The sequence below is a fragment of the Corvus cornix genome, chromosome 2 (genome assembly GCF_000738735.6).
Source record: "Corvus cornix cornix isolate S_Up_H32 chromosome 2, ASM73873v5, whole genome shotgun sequence".
In the NCBI taxonomy this organism is placed as follows: Eukaryota; Metazoa; Chordata; class Aves; order Passeriformes; family Corvidae; genus Corvus; species Corvus cornix.
Genome location: NC_046333.1, coordinates 1,392,839 through 1,412,404, shown reverse-complemented (window position 1 = coordinate 1,412,404; position 19,566 = coordinate 1,392,839). Strand labels below are relative to the sequence as shown.

General features: G+C 46.6%; 4 protein-coding genes across 8 annotated transcripts in view; 1 reads left to right on the top strand and 3 right to left on the bottom strand.

Moving 5' to 3' along the window:
* SNAP47 (synaptosome associated protein 47) overlaps positions 1-696 on the bottom strand; it is a 27,244-nt gene extending 26,548 nt beyond the window's left edge. Inside the window, exon 1 of the mRNA XM_039548335.1 lies at positions 615-696. The gene's annotated coding sequence lies outside the window, so the exon portion shown is untranslated. The remainder of the gene's footprint in view (positions 1-614) is intronic.
* Positions 697-771: 75 nt separating this feature from the next.
* JMJD4 (jumonji domain containing 4) lies at positions 772-18,114 on the top strand. Of its 3 annotated transcripts, XM_039548338.1 has the most exons (7): positions 773-877; positions 2,301-2,862; positions 9,673-9,838; positions 10,510-10,635; positions 12,802-13,069; positions 14,027-14,173; positions 16,308-18,114. In XM_039548338.1, exons 2-7 carry the CDS (start codon positions 2,598-2,600, stop codon positions 16,617-16,619), a joined length of 1,284 nt encoding a protein of 427 aa, XP_039404272.1. In that variant the 5' UTR covers positions 773-877; positions 2,301-2,597; the 3' UTR covers positions 16,620-18,114. The 3 variants fall into 3 exon arrangements, with proteins under 3 accessions (XP_039404270.1, XP_039404272.1, XP_039404271.1); XM_039548336.1 differs by lacking the exons at positions 14,027-14,173; positions 16,308-18,114 and having other exon boundaries at positions 772-877; positions 12,802-13,857; XM_039548337.1 differs by lacking the exons at positions 773-877; positions 14,027-14,173; positions 16,308-18,114 and adding an exon at positions 982-1,035 and having other exon boundaries at positions 12,802-13,857.
* Positions 6,622-9,302, bottom strand: LOC120409649. Of its 3 annotated transcripts, none has more exons than XM_039548328.1 (3): positions 8,736-9,302; positions 8,289-8,575; positions 6,622-8,127 (listed from the first exon to the last, which is right to left on the bottom strand). In XM_039548328.1, the coding sequence occupies exons 1-3, from the start codon at positions 9,271-9,273 to the stop codon at positions 6,886-6,888; spliced, it is 2,067 nt and encodes a 688-aa protein (XP_039404262.1). In that variant the 5' UTR covers positions 9,274-9,302; the 3' UTR covers positions 6,622-6,885. The 3 variants fall into 3 exon arrangements, with proteins under 3 accessions (XP_039404262.1, XP_039404263.1, XP_039404261.1); XM_039548329.1 differs by having other exon boundaries at positions 6,622-8,575; positions 8,736-8,963; positions 9,134-9,302; XM_039548327.1 differs by having other exon boundaries at positions 6,622-8,575.
* ALS2CL (ALS2 C-terminal like) overlaps positions 17,939-19,566 on the bottom strand; it is a 51,292-nt gene continuing 49,664 nt past the window's right edge. Inside the window, 1 exon segment of the mRNA XM_039549339.1 lies at positions 17,939-19,367. Within this exon segment, the coding sequence (XP_039405273.1) occupies positions 19,296-19,367 (72 nt within the window). The 3' untranslated portion in view covers positions 17,939-19,295.

The window sequence follows — 19,566 nt, the reverse complement described above, 5'->3', positions numbered from 1 at the left end:
TAAGGCATTAAACACGGCTGGCCTCAATCCAGAGCCTCGGCAACACCGCCCCTTTCCCTCCCCATCCATAAATTTCCTCTCCAAATCCCTGCTCCGCTTCGGAGCCCAACCCGGGCCCGCTTCCAGCCCACCCAGGCCCCAATCCGGAGCCCAACCCAGCCCCGCTCGCAGTCCCCGGTTCGGAGCCCCCCTCAGCCCCGGTTCGAGCTCCAGTTCCCGGCCCGCAGCCCATCCCGGCCCCCGGTTCGAAGCCCTTCGAAGCCCCGCCCCGGCTCCGGCCCGGAGCCCCCGCCGCTCCCCGGCCCGGAGCCTCCACAGCCCCGCTCGGAGCCCGCTCAGCCCCCGGTTCGAGCCCAGCCCAGGCCCCGACACGAACCCCCGCCCCAGCCCCCGGTCGGACCCGCCAGACCCCGGTTCGAAACCCGCCCGGTCCCGGTCCGAGACCACGCCGGCCATGGGTCAGAGCCCCCCATTCCCGGTCCGGAGCCCCCCCCCCAAGCCCAGATTTGTGACCCTCCAGCCCCATTTCCAACCCCCAAGCTCCACCTCGAGCCCCTCCCGCCCCATTTCGAGCCCCCCCGGTCCGGTCCGAGCCCCCCCGGCCCCGCACGCACCTCCCTTAGCGCGGCACCGGCCCCGCTCCGCGCCTGCGCCCGCCGCGCGCTCCCATTGGCTGAGCCCCGCGCCGCTGCGTGCTCCTATTGGCTGAGCCCCGCGCCGCTGCGTGCTCCTATTGGCTGAGCCCCGTGCCGCTGCGCTCCGCTTTTCACCTCCCCCCCGGCCCCCGCCCGCCCGACGCAGAGGTTCCGGCGGCGCCCGCCATAACCCTCACCGTCGCCGCCATTCGCGCCGAGGGGCTGCCCCGTGGGGGCCGGCGGTGAGTGTGGGTCCCTCGGGATGCTCCCGGTTCCTGCGAGCACCGGGGGTGCGGGTGGAACGGGAGCGCGATGCAGGGATGGGGTGTGCGACGCCCTGTGGTGTCCGGGTCCTCCCCTCCACACCTGGGAGGTCCGTGAGGGGAATCCCGTCATGGAGGTCTCTTAATGCGGGTGTTCCCTTGGCGCTCTGGGAGGGGGGAATTCCCTCATGGAGGTCTCTTAATGCGGGTGTTCCCTTGGCGCTCTGGGAGGGGGGAATTCCCTCATGGCTGTCCCTTAATCCCACTGCGGTGTCCCTGTGTTCCCTTGGAGCTCTTTGAGGGAGGAATTCTCTCATGGAAATCCCTTAATCCGGGTGTTTCTTTGGCGCTCTGTGAGGGCGGAATTCCCTCATGGATGTCACTTAATCCCACTGCGGTGTCCCTGTGTTCCCTTGGAGATCTGGGAGGGGGGAATTCCCTCATGGAAATCCCTTAATCCGGGTGTTCTCTTGGAGCTCTGGGAGGGGGGAATTCCCTCATGGAAATCCCTTAATCCGGGTGTTCTGTTGGAGCTCTTTGAGGGAGGAATTCCCTCATGGAAATCCCTTAATCCGCCTGTTTCCTTGGAGCTCTGGGAGGGGGGAAATCCTTCATGGAAATCCTTTATTCCCACTGCGATATCCCAGTGTTCCCTTAGAGCTCTTTGAGGGAGGAATTCCCTCATGGAAATCCCTTAATCCAGGTGTTCTGTTGGAGCTCTGTGAGGGGGAAATTCCTTCATGGAGGTCTCTTAATCCAGCGATTTCCTTGGAGCTCTGGGAGGGAGCAATTCCCTCATGGAAATCCCTTAATCCGGGTGTTCTGTTGGCGCTCTGTGAGGGGGGAAATTCCCTCACGGAAATCCTTTATTCCCACTGTGATATCCCGGTGTTCCCTTAGAGCTCTCTGAGGGAGGAATTCCCTCATGGAAATCCCTTAATCCAGGTGTTCTCTTGGAGCTCTGGGAGAGGGGAATTCCCTCATGGATGTCCTTTAATCCCACTGCGGAGTCCGGATATTCCCTTGGAGCTGCGTGAGGGGGGAATTCCCTCATGGAGATCCCCAAATCCCCTTTTTCCCTCGGTGTCTCCCAAATCCCATCCCTGCAGCCTGTTTGGTTTCTTTCCCTCCCTCTCCCTCTGTGCTCAGCCTTCCCCTTCCCTGGTTTTTTTTTTTTTTCTCTTTTTCCCAGTTTATTTGGCCTATTTTTATCCCAGATCCATGGAAAAAGCTCTGCAGAAGGTGGGAGGTGCCAGACCTTGGAACAAAGGGATGATCCCAGAACAGTCCCCGGCACTTCCCCAAATATTTTGGGGATTTCTTCCCCTCTATTCCCCCCCCCCAATTAATGAATTCCATGGGAATATTCCACTAAAATTTCCCATTCCTGTTTTTTTTTTAGGATGCAACCAGCCCTGGCAAGGAGGTGACGAGGGAAAAGCATCCATAGGATGATTTCCCAGCTATCCCAGCTCTAGAAACCATGGAAAATCCTAACTATCCCACCACGCTGGGATGCTCCTGCAGCGCTCCTCCTTTTCCCTCCCTTTTCCTGTGACTTTTCACACCTTTCAAGCCTCAAATCCCAAATTTTTTTTCGCTTTCCCGAGCACCGTTTTTTGGGATAACACCCACTCCAAACTTCCTTGGCTCCGCCAGGAGTTGTTTTTTTTTTTTTTTTTTTGCTTTTCCAGCCTGCATGGACAGGGCAACTTTTGCCCGTTCCACCGCTTTTTTCCGGGATTCTGGGAATTCCTCTCCAGCTTCCGCAGCTCTTCCCGGGGGCCAGGTGGATTTTATCGACAAAGCCGAGTCCTTCACGTACTCGGATTTTTTCCGGGATTATCTCCTGCCCAACCATCCCTGCGTCTTCTCGGCCAAGTTCACCGAGGACTGGAGCAGCAGGAGGACTTGGGTGACGTGCCATGGGAAGCCCAACTTCGAGCATCTCCTGCAGGAATTCGGTAAATCCCGGGATTTTGCTGGAATCCTAAAGGATGCAGCTTTACGGGGTTCGGGTTTGGGGAGGAAAGGGTTAAAAAACCACCCCAAAATTCCAATTCCAAGGGGTTTTCCCTGAATTTTCCCTTTTATTTATGGGGGTTTTTTTTTTGTAGATTCCAAGCTCAGCGTTTGTTCCCGTGGAGTTAATTAATTCCTGTTGTTCTTAATGAAGTTAATGAAAATATTGGATAGTTTAATGAGCCCCATTTGTTTCCCTGTTTAGCATGAATTCCCATAAATCTTAATGAAATTAATTTAAATATTGGATAATTTCATTATCCCAATTTATTTCCCTGTTTAGCATGAATTCCCATCCTTCTTAATGAAATTAATTATAATAATGGATAATTTCATTATCCCAATTTATTTCCCTGTTTAGCATGAATTCCCATCGTTCTTACTGAAATTAATTCAAATATTGGATAATTTAATGATCCCAATTTATTTCCCTGCTTAGCATTAATTCCATCTGTTCTTAATAAAATTAATAAAAATATTGGATAATTTAATGATCCCAATTTATTTCCCTCCTTAATATAAATTCCCATAATTCTTAATAAAATTAATTTAAAATATTGGATAATTTAATTATCCCAATTTATTTCCCTGTTTAGAATTAATTCCCATTGTTCTTAATGAAATTAATTCAAATATTGGATATTTTAATTATCCCAATTTATTTCCCTGCTTAACGTGAATTCCCATAATTCTTAATAAAATTAATTTAAAATATTGGATAATTTAATTATTCCAAATTATTCCCCCTACTTGATATTAATTCCCATTGTTCTTAATAAAATTAATTTGAAATATTGGATAATTTAATTATCCCAATTTATTTCCCTGCTTAGCATTAATTCCCATAATTCTTAATAAAATTAATTAAAATATTGGATAGTTTAATTATCCCCCTTTATTTCCCTGTTTAGCATGAATTCCCATAAATCTTAATGAAATTAATTAAAATATTGGACAATTTAATTATCCCAATTTATTTCCCTGTTTAGCATGAATTCCCGTCGTTCGTAATGAAATTAATTCAAATATTGGATAATTTAATTATCCTAATTTATTCCCCTGCTTAATATTAATTTCCATTGTTCTTAAGAAAATTAATTAAAAATATTGGGTAATTTAATTATTCTAATTTATTTCAATGCTTTGCATGAATTCCCATAGTTCTTAATGAAATTAATTCAAAATATTGGATAATTTAATTATCCCAATTTATTTCCCTGTTTAGCATGAATTCCCATTGTTCTTAATGAAATTAATTTAAATATTGGATAATTTCATTATCCCAATTTATTTCCCTGTTTAGCGTGAATTCCCATTGTTCTTAATAAAATTAATTAAAATATTGGATAATTTCAGTATTCCAATTTATTTCCCTGCTTAATTCCCATCGTTCTTAATGAAATTAATTCAAATACTGGATAATTTAATGATCCTCATTTATTTCCCTGTTTAGCATGAATTCCCATAGTTCTTAATGAAATTAATTAAAATATTGGATAATTTAATTATCCCAATTTATTTCCCTGCTTAGCATGAATTCCCATAGTTCTTAATGAAATTAATTTAAAATATTGGATAATTTAATTATCCCCATTTATTTCCCTACTTAATATTAATTCCCATTGTTCTTAATGAAATTAATTAAAATATTGGATATTTTAATTATCCCAATTTATTTCCCTGCTTAACGTGAATTCCCATAAGTCTTAATAAAATTAATTAAAATATTGGATAATTTAATTATCCCCATTTATTTCCCTGTTTAGAATTAATTCCTGTTGTTCTTAATGAAATTAATTAATATAGAAATAATATCAAAATCATTAATATAGGAATAATTAATATAGGAATAATTAATATAGAAGTAATTAATATAGGAATAATCAATATAAAAGTCATCAATAGTATTAAAATGTTTTAATTGATTTTAGTCATGTTTAATAATTCTAAAAATAATGGAGAAATAATGAATGTAGAAATCATTAATATTAAAATGTTTCTGATTCTTCTGAGTTAGGTTTAAAATTAATTAGAAATAATGAATCAATATAGAAATAATGAATATAAAAATAATTAATATCAGAATAATTAATATAGAAATTATTAATATAGAAATTATTAATATAGAAATTATTAATATAGAAATTATTAATATAGAAATAATTAATATAGGAAAAATCAATATAAAAGTCATCAATAGTATTAAAATGTTTTAATTAATTTTAGTCATGTTTAAAAATTCTTCTAAAATAATTAATGGAGAAATAATGAATGTAGAAATCATTAATATTAAAATGTTTCTGATTCTTCTGAGTTCTTTTTAAAATTAATTAAAAATTATTAACCAATATAGAAATAATTAATATTGGAATAATGAATGCAGAAATTATTAATATAAAAATAATTAATATAGAAATAATGAATATAGAAATAATGAATATAGAAATAACTATTATAGAAATCATTAAATAGACATAATTAATATAGGCATAATTAATATAGACACAATTAATATAGGAACAATATAGAAATAATGAGTATCGACATAATTAACATAGAAATAATTAATATAGAAATAATTAATATAGAAATAATACAGGACTAATCAATATAAAAGTGATAAATAGTAGTAAAATATTGTAATTAGCTCGAATTATGTATTAAAATTCTTCTGCAAGTAATGAGTCTGGGAGTAATGAGTATGAAATGGTAATGAGTGGAAATAATCTTCGTAATTATGGGAATAGAGTTTGTAATAAGAAAGCTGATAATGAATAAAAATAATTAATGTCAACTAAATTAAATTAATTGAAGTAGGTTGATATAAAACGATAAACATTAAATAATTAAATTAATCGAAGTAGGTTAATAGAAAACGATAAACATTAAATAATTAAATTAATCAAAGCAGGTTAATATAAAATGATAAACATTAAACAATTAAATTAATCAAAGGTTAATATAAAACCAGAAACATTAAATAAATTAATCAAAGTCGGTTAATATAAAACTATGAACATTAATTAATTTAATTGAAGTAGGTGAATATAAAACTGAACATTAAATAATTAAATTCGTCAAAGTAGGTTAATATAAAACTATGAATATTAATTAATTTAATTGAAGTAGGTTAATCTAAAACGAACATTAAATAATTAAATCAATCAAAGTAGGTTAATATAAAACTATGAACATTAAATAAATCAATCAAAGTAGTTTAATATAAAACTATGAACAGTAATTAATTTAATTGCAGTAGGTTAATATAAAGCTATGAACATTAAATAATTAAATTAATCGAAATAGGTTAATATAAAAGTATGAACATTAATTAATTTAATCAAAGTAGGTTGATATAAAACTATGAACATTAATTAATTAATTAATCAAAGTAGGTTAATATAAAACTGTGAATATTAATTAATTTAATTGAAGTAGGTTAATATAAAACTATGAACATTAAATAATTAAATCAATCAAAGTAGGTTAATATAAAACTAGAAACATTAAATAATTAAATCAATCAAAGTCGGTTAATATAAAACTATGAACATTAATTAATTTAATTGAAGTAGGTTAATATAAAACTGAACATTAAATAATTAAATTAGTCAAAGTAGGTTAATATAAAAGTATGAACATTAAATAAATCAATCAAAGTAGGTTAATACAAAACTATGAACATTAATTAATTTAATTGCAGTAGGTTAATATAAAGCTATGAACATTAAATAATTAAATTAATGGAAGTAGGTTAATATAAAACTATGAACATTAATTTAATCAAAGTAGGTTAATATAAAACTAGAAACATTCAATAATTAAGTTCATCAAAGTAGGTTAATATAATAATTATTAAAAACGATGAGTTGAGGTTAATGAATTCAATTAATATCATTATTAACTAACGACTCCTAAATTAATAACTGATGAAACAACACTAATTAATGTGTTAATATGAAATCCTAATCAACACCTCGCTGCCAATGGAATTTAAGGGGAAAATCCCAGAAAAATCCAGAGAATCCGGGTGCCACAGAAGGCAAAGCAGGACGGGGGGGTGGGGGATCTCCAAGGGGAAAATCCAGGCCCTTGGAATGGAAAACTCCGGATTCCAGTGGCGCTTCCCGGGAAGGAGCCTCGGGATATCCGAAGGGCCGGAATTCCATCGGGATGAGCTTGGGCTGCCCATTGCTGCCTCGGGATATCCGGAATTCCATCGGGATGAGCTTGGGCTGCCCATTGCTGCCGCGGGATATCCGGAATTCCATCGGGATGAGCTTGGGCTGCCCATTGCTGCCGCGGGATATCCGAAGGGCCGGAATTCCATCGAGATGAGCTTGGGCTGCCCATTGCTGCCTTGGGATATCCAGAATTCCATTGGGATGAGCTTGGGCTGCCCATTGCTGCCTTGGGATATCCAGAATTCCATCGGGATGAGCTTGGGCTGCCCATTGCTGCCTCGGGATATCCGAAGGGCCGGAATTCCATCGGGATGAGCTTGGGCTGCCCATTGCTGCCTCGGGATATCCGGAATTCCATCGGGATGAGCTTGGGCTGCCCATTGCTGCCTCGGGATATCCGAAGGGCCGGAATTCCATCGGGATGAGCTTGGGCTGCCCATTGCTGCCTCGGGACATCCGGAATTCCATTGGGATGAGCTTGGGCTGCCCATTGCTGCCTTGGGATATCCAGAATTCCATTGGGATGAGCTTGGGCTGCCCATTGCTGCCTTGGGATATCCAGAATTCCATCGGGATGAGCTTGGGCTGCCCATTGCTGCCTCGGGATATCCGAAGGGCCGGAATTCCATCGGGATGAGCTTGGGCTGCCCATTGCTGCCTCGGGATATCCGGAATTCCATTGGGATGAGCTTGGGCTGCCCATTGCTGCCTCGGGACATCCGGAATTCCATCGGGATGAGCTTGGGCTGCCCATTGCTGCCTCGGGATATCCAGAATTCCATCGGGATGAGCTTGGGCTGCCCATTGCTGCCTTGGGATATCCGGAATTCCATCGGGATGAGCTTGGGCTGCCCATTGCTTCCTTGGGATATCCAAAGGGCCGGAATTCCATCGGGATGAGCTTGGGCTGCCCATTGCTGCCTCGGGACATCCGGAATTCCATCGGGATGAGCTTGGGCTGCCCATTGCTGCCTCGGGATATCCGGAATTCCATCGGGATGAGCTTGGGCTGCCCATTGCTGCCTTGGGATATCCGGAATTCCATCGGGATGAGCTTGGGCTGCCCATTGCTGCCTTGGGATATCCGAAGGGCCGGAATTCCATTGGGATGAGCTTGGGCTGCCCATTGCTGCCTTGGGATATCCAGAATTCCATCGGGATGAGCTTGGGCTGCCCATTGCTGCCTCGGGATATCCAAAGGGCCGGAATTCCATCGGGATGAGCTTGGGCTGCCCATTGCTGCCTCGGGATATCCGGAAGGCCGGAATTCCATCGGGATGAGCTTGGGCTGCCCATTGCTGCCTCGGGATATCCGGAATTCCATCGGGATGAGCTTGGGCTGCCCATTGCTGCCTCGGGATATCCGAAGGGCCGGAATTCCATCGGGATGAGCTTGGGCTGCCCATTGCTGCCTCGGGATATCCGAAGGGCCGGAATTCCATCGGGATGAGCTTGGGCTGCCCATTGCTGCCTCGGGACATCCGGAATTCCATCGGGATGAGCTTGGGCTGCCCATTGCTGCCTCGGGATATCCGAAGGGCCGGAATTCCATTGGGATCAGCTTGGGCTGCCCATTGCTGCCTTGGGATATCCAGAATTCCATTGGGATGAGCTTGGGCTGCCATTGCTGCCTCGGGATATCCGAAGGGCCGGAATTCCATCGGGATGAGCTTGGGCTGCCCATTGCTGCCTCGGGATATCCGAAGGGCCGGAATTCCATCGGGATGAGCTTGGGCTGCCCATTGCTGCCTTGGGATATCCGGAATTCCATCGGGATGAGCTTGGGCTGCCCATTGCTGCCTCGGGATATCCGAAGGGCCGGAATTCCATCGGGATGAGCTTGGGCTGCCCATTGCTGCCTCGGGATATCCGGAATTCCATCGGGATGAGCTTGGGCTGCCCATTGCTGCCTCGGGATATCCGAAGGGCCGGAATTCCATCGGGATGAGCTTGGGCTGCCCATTGCTGCCTCGGGATATCCAAAGGGGCCGGAATTCCATCGGGATGAGCTTGGGCTGCCCATTGCTGCCTCGGGATATCCGAAGGGCCGGAATTCCATCGGGATGAGCTTGGGCTGCCCATTGCTGCCTCGGGATATCCGAAGGGCCGGAATTCCATCGGGATGAGCTTGGGCTGCCCATTGCTGCCTCGGGATATCCAGAATTCCATTGGGATGAGCTTGGGCTGCCCATTGCTGCCTCGGACATCCGGAATTCCATCGGGATGAGCTTGGGCTGCCCATTGCTGCCTCGGGATATCCGAAGGGCCGGAATTCCATCGGGATGAGCTTGGGCTGCCCATTGCTGCCTCGGGATATCCAGAATTCCATTGGGATGAGCTTGGGCTGCCCATTGCTGCCGCGGGATATCCAGAATTCCATTGGGATGAGCTTGGGCTGCCCATTGCTGCCTCGGGACATCCGGAATTCCATCGGGATGAGCTTGGGCTGCCCATTGCTGCCTCGGGATATCCGAAGGGCCGGAATTCCATCGGGATGCGCTTGAGCGAGGGGCGTTGGAGGAGCTCTCCTCACTGCCCCGGAGAATTCCCGAGGCCTTTCTCTTCCAGGAGAAGCCGTGGTCCCCGTTGCCAACTGTGACCTCAAGGAATACAATTCCAACCCCAAGGAGCAGCTGCCCTTCAAGGAATTCGTGGAATATTGGCGGGAATACATCGGCAGCGGCTATCGCTCCTCCCGGGGCTGCCTCTACCTCAAGGACTGGCACCTGAGCAGGTCAGAGCTCATTCCCAGCGCTCGGGGATCGGGAATGTGGAGCCTGGAAAACGCAAGCTCCGCACGGATCCAAGCGGGCCTTGAAGGAGCTGCGGGAAACATGGGAAGAGAATTCCCAAGGCACGGAGGGACGGGAAACAGGGAATGGCTTCCCATTGCCAGATGGGGTCTGGGGAGGGAATTCCTGGCTGGGAGAGGCTGGGATGGAATTGCCAGAGAAGCTGGAATCCCTGGAAGTGGCCAAGGGCAGCTTGGAGCAGCCTGGGATAGTGGGAAGTGTCGCAGCCCATGGAATGGCTGCAGTGGGATGATCCTTAAGGTCCCTTCCCACCCAAGGCATTCCTTGGCATTCCGTGGTATCCCTATGGAACCTGGGACTGGAACACCTCCTGCAGCCGCACCTGGGGGACATTTTAACTGGATTTGGGATCCTTCCGGATCCATTGGCTTTTTTCTGGGAACATTCCCAGTCCTTCAACTTCCCTTCCCCCAGCTCTGGCCGGACAAACACCTTGGGAAGGAATTTCTCCGGGAATTCCATCCCCCAGTCCCACCTTGGGATAGCGGAAAGTTGGGATCAGCTGCTCCTTCAACTCCCTTCCCCCCCAAACCGTTGGAATTCCATCCTAAAGGATCTCCCTGCTGCTTTCCCAAGCGTTTGTGTTTTCCAGAGCTTTCCCAGAGCTGGATGTTTACAGCACTCCCGTGTATTTTTCCTCGGATTGGCTCAACGAGTATTGGGATGCGGTGGCTGTGGATGATTATAGGTTCGTCTACATGGGACCCAAGGGCTCCTGGTAAGGCTCTCATCCCTAAGGTTCCTTTCCCAGCGGAATATCCCAGGAAATCATCCTGGTAGCCATCAGGATAACCGGGGAGGTTACAGGAGAAATCGCTGAAAGTTACCGGAAAAATCCCCCCAAAAAGCTACAGGAAAAAATCCCCCAAAAATTCCCCCAAAAATCCCAGGAAAAATCCCTAAAAAGTCACAGGAAAATTCCCCCAAAAATCCCAGGAAAAATCCCTAAAAAGTCACAGGAAAATTCCCCCAAAAAATCCCAGGAAAAATCCCTAAAAAGTCACAGGAAAATTCCCCCAAAAATCCCAGGAAAAATCCCTAAAAAGTCACAGGAAAATTCCCCCAAAAAATCCCAGGAAAAATCCCTAAAAAGTCACAGGAAAATTCCCCCAAAAATCCCAGGAAAAATCCCTAAAAAGTCACAGGAAAAATCCCCCAAAAAATCCCCGGAAAAATCCCCCAAAAAATCCCGGAAAAAATCCCTGGAAAAATCCCCAAAAGTTACAGAAAAATCCCCAAAAAATTCCCCAAAAAATCCCAGAAAAAATCCCCCAAAACATCCCAGGAAAAATCCCTAAAAAGTCACAGGAAAAATCCCCCAAAACCAACAAAAAATCCCCCCAAAAAAATCCCAAAAAATCCCCAAAAAATCCCCCAAAAAAATCCCAAAAAATCCCCAAAAAATCCCAAAAAAAATTCCCCAAAAAATCTCCCAAAAATCCCCAAAAAATCCCTGGAAAAATCCCCAAAATGCTACAGGAAAAATCCCAGGAAAAATCCCCCAAAAGTCGCAGGAAAAATCCCCCAAAAAAATCCCCAAAAATGCCCCAAAAATCCCAAAATAATCCCAGGAAAAATCCCCAAAAAGTTACAGGAAAAATCCCAAAAAAATCCTGGGAAAAAAACCCCAAAAAAATCTTGAGAAAAATCCCAAAAACTTCTGAGGAAAGATCCCCAAAAAAATCCCCAAAATTCCCAGGAAAAATCCCCAAAAACTCCCAGGAGAATTCCCGGCAGGTCCGGTGTCCCGGTTGGATCCGGACGGGATGGAAAAGGAAAAACAAAAATCCCCAAAATTGTTCCCAAAAAAATAAAACGTTCCGATGGATTTGGGGAGAAATTCCCTTGGAATTTGCCCCTTGGAATCCGCCGGAATTCGGGAATGGCAGGGATGACTCCGGTGTTTTCCCGGTGAAAATTCCAGCCTTGGTTGGGATTTTTATCCGGTGCCATCCCAGAATTCCCGCAGGAATTTTTGGGATCGACTGAAGAGGGGAAGCCCAGAGGATGGAAAACATTCCATAATCCAAGGGAAATTCCAGGAGGAGGAGAAAGTTTGGGATCAGCAGGGATACAGGGGGGTCTGAAAGGATCAAACTCCATCATCCAACCCAAATTCCAGAGGAATTTCGGGATCAGGATGGCTTTTTAACAGCTAAAACTCCATGATCCCACCCAAATTCCGGAGGAATTTTGGGATCAGCTAAAACTCCATCATCCAACCCAAATTCCAGCGGAATTTCGGGATCCCCATCTCAGCTTCCCAACGACTCCAATCCCTCTCAGCTTTTCCCGGGATTAACTTCCCGCCCATCCCTGCTTTTCCCGGGATTGACCTCCCGCCCATCCCTGCTTTTCCCAGGATGCTGTTCCATGAGGAATTTTGGGATCAGCATGGATCCAATGGCTTTTTAATGGATCAAACTCCATCATCCAACCCAGATTCCAGAGGAATTTTGGGATCAGCATGGATCCAGTGACCTTTTAACAGCCAAAATTCCATCATCCAACCCAAATTCCAGAGGAGGAGAAAGTTTGGGATCAGCAGGGATACAGGGGGGATCAAACTCCATCATCCAACCCAAATTCCAGCGGAATTTCGGGATCCCCATCTCAGCTTCCCAACGACTCCAATCCCTCTCAGCTTTTCCCGGGATTGACTTCCCACCCATCCCTGCTTTCCTTGGGATTGACCTCCCACCCATCCCTGCTTTTCCCAGGATTAACTTCCCACCCATCCCTGCTTTCCTTGGGATTGACCTCCCGCCCATCCCTGCTTTTCCCGGGATTGACCTCCCACCCATCCCTGCTTTCCTTGGGATTGACCTCCCGCCCATCCCTGCTTTTCCCAGGATTAACTTCCCGCCCATCCCTACTTTTCCAGGACCCCGTTCCACGCCGACGTTTTCCGCTCCTACAGCTGGTCCGCCAACATCTGCGGGAGGAAGCGCTGGCTGCTCTATCCCGCGGGCCACGAGGAATTCCTGAAGGATTGCCACGGGAATCTTCCTTTCGACGTGACGGCTCCGGATCTTCGGGATAAGCGGATTTATCCCCGTTCCAGCCAGAGCCAGCCCCCTCTGGAAATTATCCAGGAATCTGGAGAGATCGTCTTCGTTCCCAGCGGATGGCACCATCAGGTTTATAACCTGGTGAGGGAATGTGCATCCCACCGGGAATTGTTCCCGCTCGGAGCAGCTGCTGCTTCTTGCCTGATGGGAGTGGAATTCCAAAGGTTTTCTCGGGATGTCGAGGATTTGGGGAGGTGGAGAGGGAAAAGCGGATTTGGTCTCCTAAGGGGTGTTGGGAAGGAGTTGAGGCACTGGGATGGAATTCCTGGAGAAGCTCCTGGATCCCTGGAAGTGGCCAAGGTCAGCTTGGAGCAATCTGGGATAGGCGGGAAGTGTCCAGCCCATGGAATGGCTGGGAATGGGATGATCCGTAGGGTCCTTCCCAAGCCGGAACATTCCAGGAATTCCATGGCGTGGAATTGGGGGGGAGGAGGAGGAAAATCACGGGAAAAAGGAAAAGGAAGGGATGGAAATCCTTCCCGGGAGGGAGAAATTCCAGCTTGGAGCAACCTGGGATATCAGGAAGTGTCCGTGCCTGTGGAATGGGATGATCCTTAAGATCCCCTCGGAATTCTGGGATGTTAAACCATCAAAAGCTCCTTGGACCAGCGGGATGTAGGGCAGGATTCCATGGAAAAAGCTGCCTGCATCCCATTTTCCCGCTCTTTAGCCGGGAAACGCTTCCAGCCCCTCAGGAATGGGATGGTGCGGGAGCCGCACCCAGGCTGCGGTTGTCGATCCCGCTTCCAAGTGGGAATTCTTAACGGAATCATGGAACAGCGACGAAGCATTCCCGGGGGATTCCATCCCAACGCCAACCCCCCGCTTCCCTCTGGCCCCGCCGCCTTCGGGATTTGTGGGATTCGGGATATTGGGGGATACGAAAAGAAGCAATTCCCAACCCATTCCGCTGCCACGGAAGCGTTTCCCTTTGTCGGGAACGGGAATTCTGGCACGGCCGATTCCTTCCAATCCTCCCGACTTCACCGAGCGTTAATTCCCGATCGTCCCGTTGTTCTCCCGAATTTTTTCCCTCAGGAAGACACCATCTCCATCAACCACAACTGGGTCAACGGCTGCAACGTGGCCGCCATGTGGAGCTTCCTGCAGGACGAGCTGGCGGCCGTCCAGCGGGAAATCAGCCGCTGGAAAGATCCCATGGATGAGCGGCACCTCCAGTGCCAGGTAGAGGCGGATCCCGGATCTCCGGAATTCCGGGATTCCACGGGCGGAGCGGAGCCTTTCACCTCCGACACGGGAATGTCGGTGTTTCGAAGGAAGCGGGAGATGGGGGGAGAGCTTTGCTTGTGCTGGGAAATATTCCCTCGAAAAGTTTGGGAATGGTGGGGTGGGTTGGATGCATCGAGGTTGGAATGTTGGCTGGGGAATCTGGGAAATGACGGGATTTTTTCCTGGGATTTTTGGGGATTTTTTTCTGGGATTTTTGGTTTGTTTTTTTTTTTTTCTGGGATTTTTGGGGATTTTTTCTGGGATTTTTGGGGATTTTTTCCTGGGATTTTTTGGGGGATTTTTCCTGGGATTTTTCCCTGGGATTTTTGGGGATTTTTTCTGGATTTTTGGGGATTTTTTCCTGGGATTTTGGGGATTTTTTCCTGGGATTTTTGGTGGTTTTTTTTTTTTTCCTGGGATTTTGGGGATTTTTCCTGGGATTTTTTGGGGGATTTTTCCTGGGATTTTCCCTGGGATTTTTGGGGATTTTTTTCTGGGATTTTTGGGGATTTTTCCTGGATTTTGGGGGATTTTTTTCTGGGATTTTTGGGGATTTTTTTCTGGGATTTTTGGGGATTTTTCCTGGGATTTTCCCTGGGATTTTTGGGGATTTTTTCTGGGATTTTTGGGGATTTTTTTCTGGGATTTTTGGGGATTTTTCCTGGGATTTTTTGGGGGATTTTTCCTGGGATTTTTTGGGGACTTTTTCAGGGATTTTTGAGGGATTTCCCTGGGATTTTTCCTGGGATTTTTTGGGAATTTTCCTGTAACTTTTTGGGGATTTTTCCTGGGAATTTCTGAGGGATTTCCCTGGGATTTTTCCTGGGATTTTTTGGGGATTTTCCTGTAACTTTTTGGGGATTTTTCCTGGGATTTTTTGGTATTTCTCCTGGGATTTTTGGGGGATTTTTCCTGGGATTTTTTGGGATTTTTCCTATAACTTTTGGGGGATTTTTCCTGGGAATTTTTGGGGACTTTTTGCAGGGATTTTTGAGGGATTTCCCTGGGATTTTTCCTGGGATTTTTTGGGGATTTTCCTGTAACTTTTTGGTATTTTTCCTGGGATTTTTTGGGGGATTTTCCCTGGGATTTTGGGGGGATTTTTTGGGGGTATTTTTCCTGGGATTTTTTGAGGGATTTCCCTGGGATTTTTCCTGGGATTTTTTGGGATTTTTCCTATAACTTTTGGGGGATTTTTCCTGGGATTTTTTGGGGATTTTCCTGTAACTTTTTTGGTATTTTTCCTGGGATTTTTTGGGGGATTTTCCCTGGGATTTTTGAGGGATTTTTCCTGGGATTTTTTGGGGGATTTTCCCTGGGATTTTTGAGGGATTTTTCCTGGGATTTTTTGGGGGATTTTCCCTGGGATTTTTGAGGGATTTTTCCTGGGATTTTTTGGGGGATTTTTTCCTGGGAATTTTTGAGGGATTTCCCTGGGATTTTTCCTGGGATTTTTTGGGAATTTTCCTGTAACTTTTTGGGGATTTTTCCTGGGATTTTTTGGTATTTCTCCTGGGATTTTTTGGGGGATTTTTCCTGGGATTTTTTGGGACTTTTCCTATCACTCTTGGGGGATTTTTCCTGGGAATTTTTGGGGACTTTTTGCAGGGATTTTTGAGGGATTTCCCTCGGATTTTTCCTGGGATTTTTGAGGGATTTCCCTGGGATTTTTCCTGGGATTTTTTGGGGATTTTCCTGTAACTTTTTGGGGATTTTTCCTGGGATTTTTTGGGCGATTTTACCTGGGATTTTTGGGGGATTTTCTGGAGGGATTTTTTGGGGATTTTCCTGGGATTTTTTGGGCGATTTTCCCTGGGATTTTTGGGGGATTTTTGGGGGGATTTTTCCTGGGAATTTTTGAGGGATTTCCCTGGGATTTTTCCTGGGATTTTTTGGGAATTTTCCTGTAACTTTTTGGGGATTTTTCCTGGGATTTTTTGGGAATTTTCCTGTAACTTTTTGGGGATTTTCCCTGGGATTTTTTGGGGGGATTTTTCCTGGGATTTTGGGGGGATTTCTCCTGTAACATTCCCGGAATTGCTCCTGGCATTTCCCCACCGTTATTCCCATTTCATTCCGCCCCCTCCAGCTGATCATGAAATCCTGCACCGGCATCGACTACAAGGAATTCTACAACTTCCTCCAAGTCATCGCCGAGAACCGCGTCTCCCTCCTGGAGAAGGGCCTGGACGAGGAATCCTCCTCCCGCAACGCTTCCAAAGCCGCCATCTCCACCTTGGGAATGCTGCACGCCGTGTTCGACCTCAAGAGGACGGTGAAGGTGCTGAGCTCGTTAAGCGCTAACGAGGATTTCCGCAAGCTGGATCTCACTTCCCTCTCTCCTTCTCCCGAGGCTCTGCTCCAGCGCCTGGAAGCCGCCATCGACGCGGCCCTGCTCTGAATTCCCGCTTTTCCGGCTCTTTTCCAAAGCCTTGGGACTAAACGGGCTCCTCCAATTCCCAAAGCTTCGCTTCAGAGGAGGGAGAGCATTCCCAAAGTTTTGGTTCGGAGGAATTAGGGAAAATCCCAAACTTCTTTAGGATTAGGAGCAGCACTCGGGGCAAAAAAATTCCCGACGGCTCGAGCCTGGCGTTGGAATGCAGCAAATTCCCTGCGCTTAAGCTCCGCTTTGCTCCGGCTCAGTTCTGTTAAAACCACTCCTGCTTCCAGCTCAGCTTTTCCAGCCTCTTTCTTTAGGGAATTCCGGCAGCTGGAGCTTCCATGGAAGCTGGATTTGGGAATGCTGACTCCGTGTCTTCCAAAGCGGCATCTCCAAAGCCGGAGAGGCTCAGGATTCACTTTGAACTCGACCTCCGTTCAACTGGGAGCAGAAGGCGCCTCGAGGCATCCGGCCAAAAAGCGGGAACGCCAACACGCTCCCAGCATTCCCTGCTCCGCTTCCCTCCGGGAAAAGATGGGATCGGCCAGGGAATGCAAGCACCTCCTGCATGCTTCCACAGCACAATTCCCAGCGGAATTCCGCCAATATTCCCAGTGGAACACCCCCTCCACCCCCCCCCCCCCCCCATCCCAATTCCTGCTTTTCCTTGGAATCCAGAACCCCCTGGAAGCAACAAACGGCTGCGCACTGTTACCTTCGGGCCCCACCAGCTGGATCCTCTTCCTCAAGAACTCCCTCGGGAATGAAAGGAGAGGAGGAAAAACTTGGGAAGTTTCGGGAATTTTTTCCGAAGCAAAACCGGAGGATCCACGTGGTTTTCCAGAGAATTCCTTGGAATTTCCACGCCCCTGCCCTTTGCATGGCCTTTCCTAGGAGGAAGTCGGCATTTTGGAGTTCGGAATTACAATCCCTTCCCCAGAGCATGGAAAAACGGATGGAAAACCCGGAATTTTTTGGAATGAACGCATCCCAGCCGGGAGAATCCCGGTTTTAGGCGCCTCTGGAATTCAATTCCCAGCTGTTCCCGTTTTCCCGGCCGGGCAGTGAATCGAGGGAGGTTCCCCGGAGGCTCGGAACGAGGCTCGGAAGCGGATTTTCGGGAAGAAAAGCCTGGATTTGGTGGTGTATTCCCGCTGTTAAGCCTGGCTTAATCCGTGGATCCAGCAGGGAACAGAAGCACAAAATTCCCATTTTCTCGAAAGCTTTGGACTTCCAATTCCTCATTCCCAGGAATCTCAAGGAGCCGCGTTCCCGGAATGTGGAAATTCCCAAAGAAGAAGCCGCCGGCGATTGGAACAAGGAGAAGACGGGGCCGGGAATGGTCGGAATTCCAAAGCTTTATTGAAATAAAAATTCCAGAGGCATTCCTTGATCCCTGTAATCCGTGTGCTCTTTACTAAAGCCGAAAATTCCGGGAAAAACAGCGGGAAAAAGCCTGGGCAGTTTGGTTTTCTGGGAATCACCGGGACAAGGGGAGAATTCCATGGGAAAATTTCCAAAAAAAAAAAAAAGTGGGATAAAACCTGTCCGGAAAAGGGATTTTCCACTACAAACGCCACAATGGCATCCCAAATATTCCATCTGGAATATTCCAAAGGTTCCTTTTCCCAAGGTGAATTCCAGCCTGGTTCTGCTCCGAGCACGAAGCCATTCCAGGTTTTGACAGGGCACGGAAGCAGCTGGATTTGGGATTGATATTCCTGCTTTTCCCCAGAATTTCCCCAAAAATTCCCGGAGGAATCCGGCGTTTTTCCGGAATTCCGAAGCAGCGCGGGATGAGCCGAGGTGCGGCGGTGCCGCCCCCGAGCGCTCCCAGGGATAAACGGGAATCCTGGAGCAGCAGGAAAGGCGGAAATTCGGGAATAGCAGCTTCCGAAGGGGATGGAGAGGCCCCGAGTTGGGAAAAGGAGGAAAAGGAGGGGCGGGAAAAATCGCCTCTCATTCCAGGAATTTCTGGGAGCGTTGGGATGAGCTCTGCTGGCCCTGCCAAGGAATCCCAAAGATGGGAATTTGTGGCTTTTCCCAGGTAAATTCCTTCTTTTTCTGGGAATTCTGCCAAAAAATCCCATCCCGAGCAGGACCAGGAGATTTTTCCCGGGAATTTTTTGTGGGAAATGGAGATCAAATGACAAAAAAAACCCCTCGGCTTGGAAAGAATTCCCAGAAAAAGAAGGAATTTTTCTTCCTTCCAACCCAAAGGTTGGCTGAGGGAATTCCAGTGAGTGCTTTAGGATCTGGAAAACCTCGGGAATTCTTCCCTTTGGGAAGGGCAGCAGGGCCGCAATTCCCGCTTTTTCCAGCTGGGTTTGCTCCTGGATTTTTTAGGGGGAATTTTTTGGGATGAGCTCTCCTGGTCCCACCAAGGAAAGATCCCATCCAAAATTGGATTTTGTGGCTTTTCCCAACTAAATTCCTTCTTTTTCTGGGAATTCCGCCCAAAAATCCCATCCCGAGCAGGACCAGATTTTTCCCAGGAATTTTTTGTGGGAAAAGGGGATCGAATTCTAAGAAGGAAACCTCAGCTTGGAAAGAATTCCCAGAGATTGGCTGAGGGAATTCCAGTGAGTGCTTTAGGATGGGGAAAACCTCGGGAATTCTTCCCTTTGGGAAGGGCAGCAGGGCCGCAATTCCCGCTTTTTCCGGCCGCCTTGGGGAAAGGCGCCTTTTCCCGGCGGATCAGGAGCTCTGGGAATGGCGGCCGCTCTCCCTCGGGTGCAGCCGCAGCCTCTGGATGTGTTCGTAGCACGACTGGGGAGGAACAGAGGGAAAAAGAGGGAAAAAGTTGGGAATTCCGCCACAAAATCGTGGCCGAAGAATTCCTGCCTTGATCCCAAGGTTAATTCCAACCGGATGAAACCGCTCGGAAACCACGGATGAGGATATTTTCCAGCCTAGCAAGGGAAGAACTTCCCGAAAATTCCATATTCCGCTGGGGGAAAGTTGGAAT

Excerpts from the sequence above, each read along its gene's own strand:
- JMJD4 (XM_039548336.1), top strand. The coding sequence starts at position 2,598 with ATGGACAGGGCAACTTTTGCCCGTTCCACCGCTTTTTTCCGGGATTCT. Across the intron at positions 9,839-10,509 it reads AAGGACTGGCACCTGAGCAG|AGCTTTCCCAGAGCTGGATG; the intron begins GTCAGAGCTCAT and ends TGTGTTTTCCAG. Across the intron at positions 10,636-12,801 it reads ATGGGACCCAAGGGCTCCTG|GACCCCGTTCCACGCCGACG; the intron begins GTAAGGCTCTCA and ends CTACTTTTCCAG.
- LOC120409649 (XM_039548327.1), bottom strand. The coding sequence starts at position 9,163 with ATGGAATTCCGGCCCTTCGGATATCCCGAGGCAGCAATGGGCAGCCCA. Across the intron at positions 8,576-8,735 it reads GGCCCTTCGGATATCCCGAG|GCAGCAATGGGCAGCCCAAG; the intron begins GCAGCAATGGCA and ends GGATGTCCCGAG.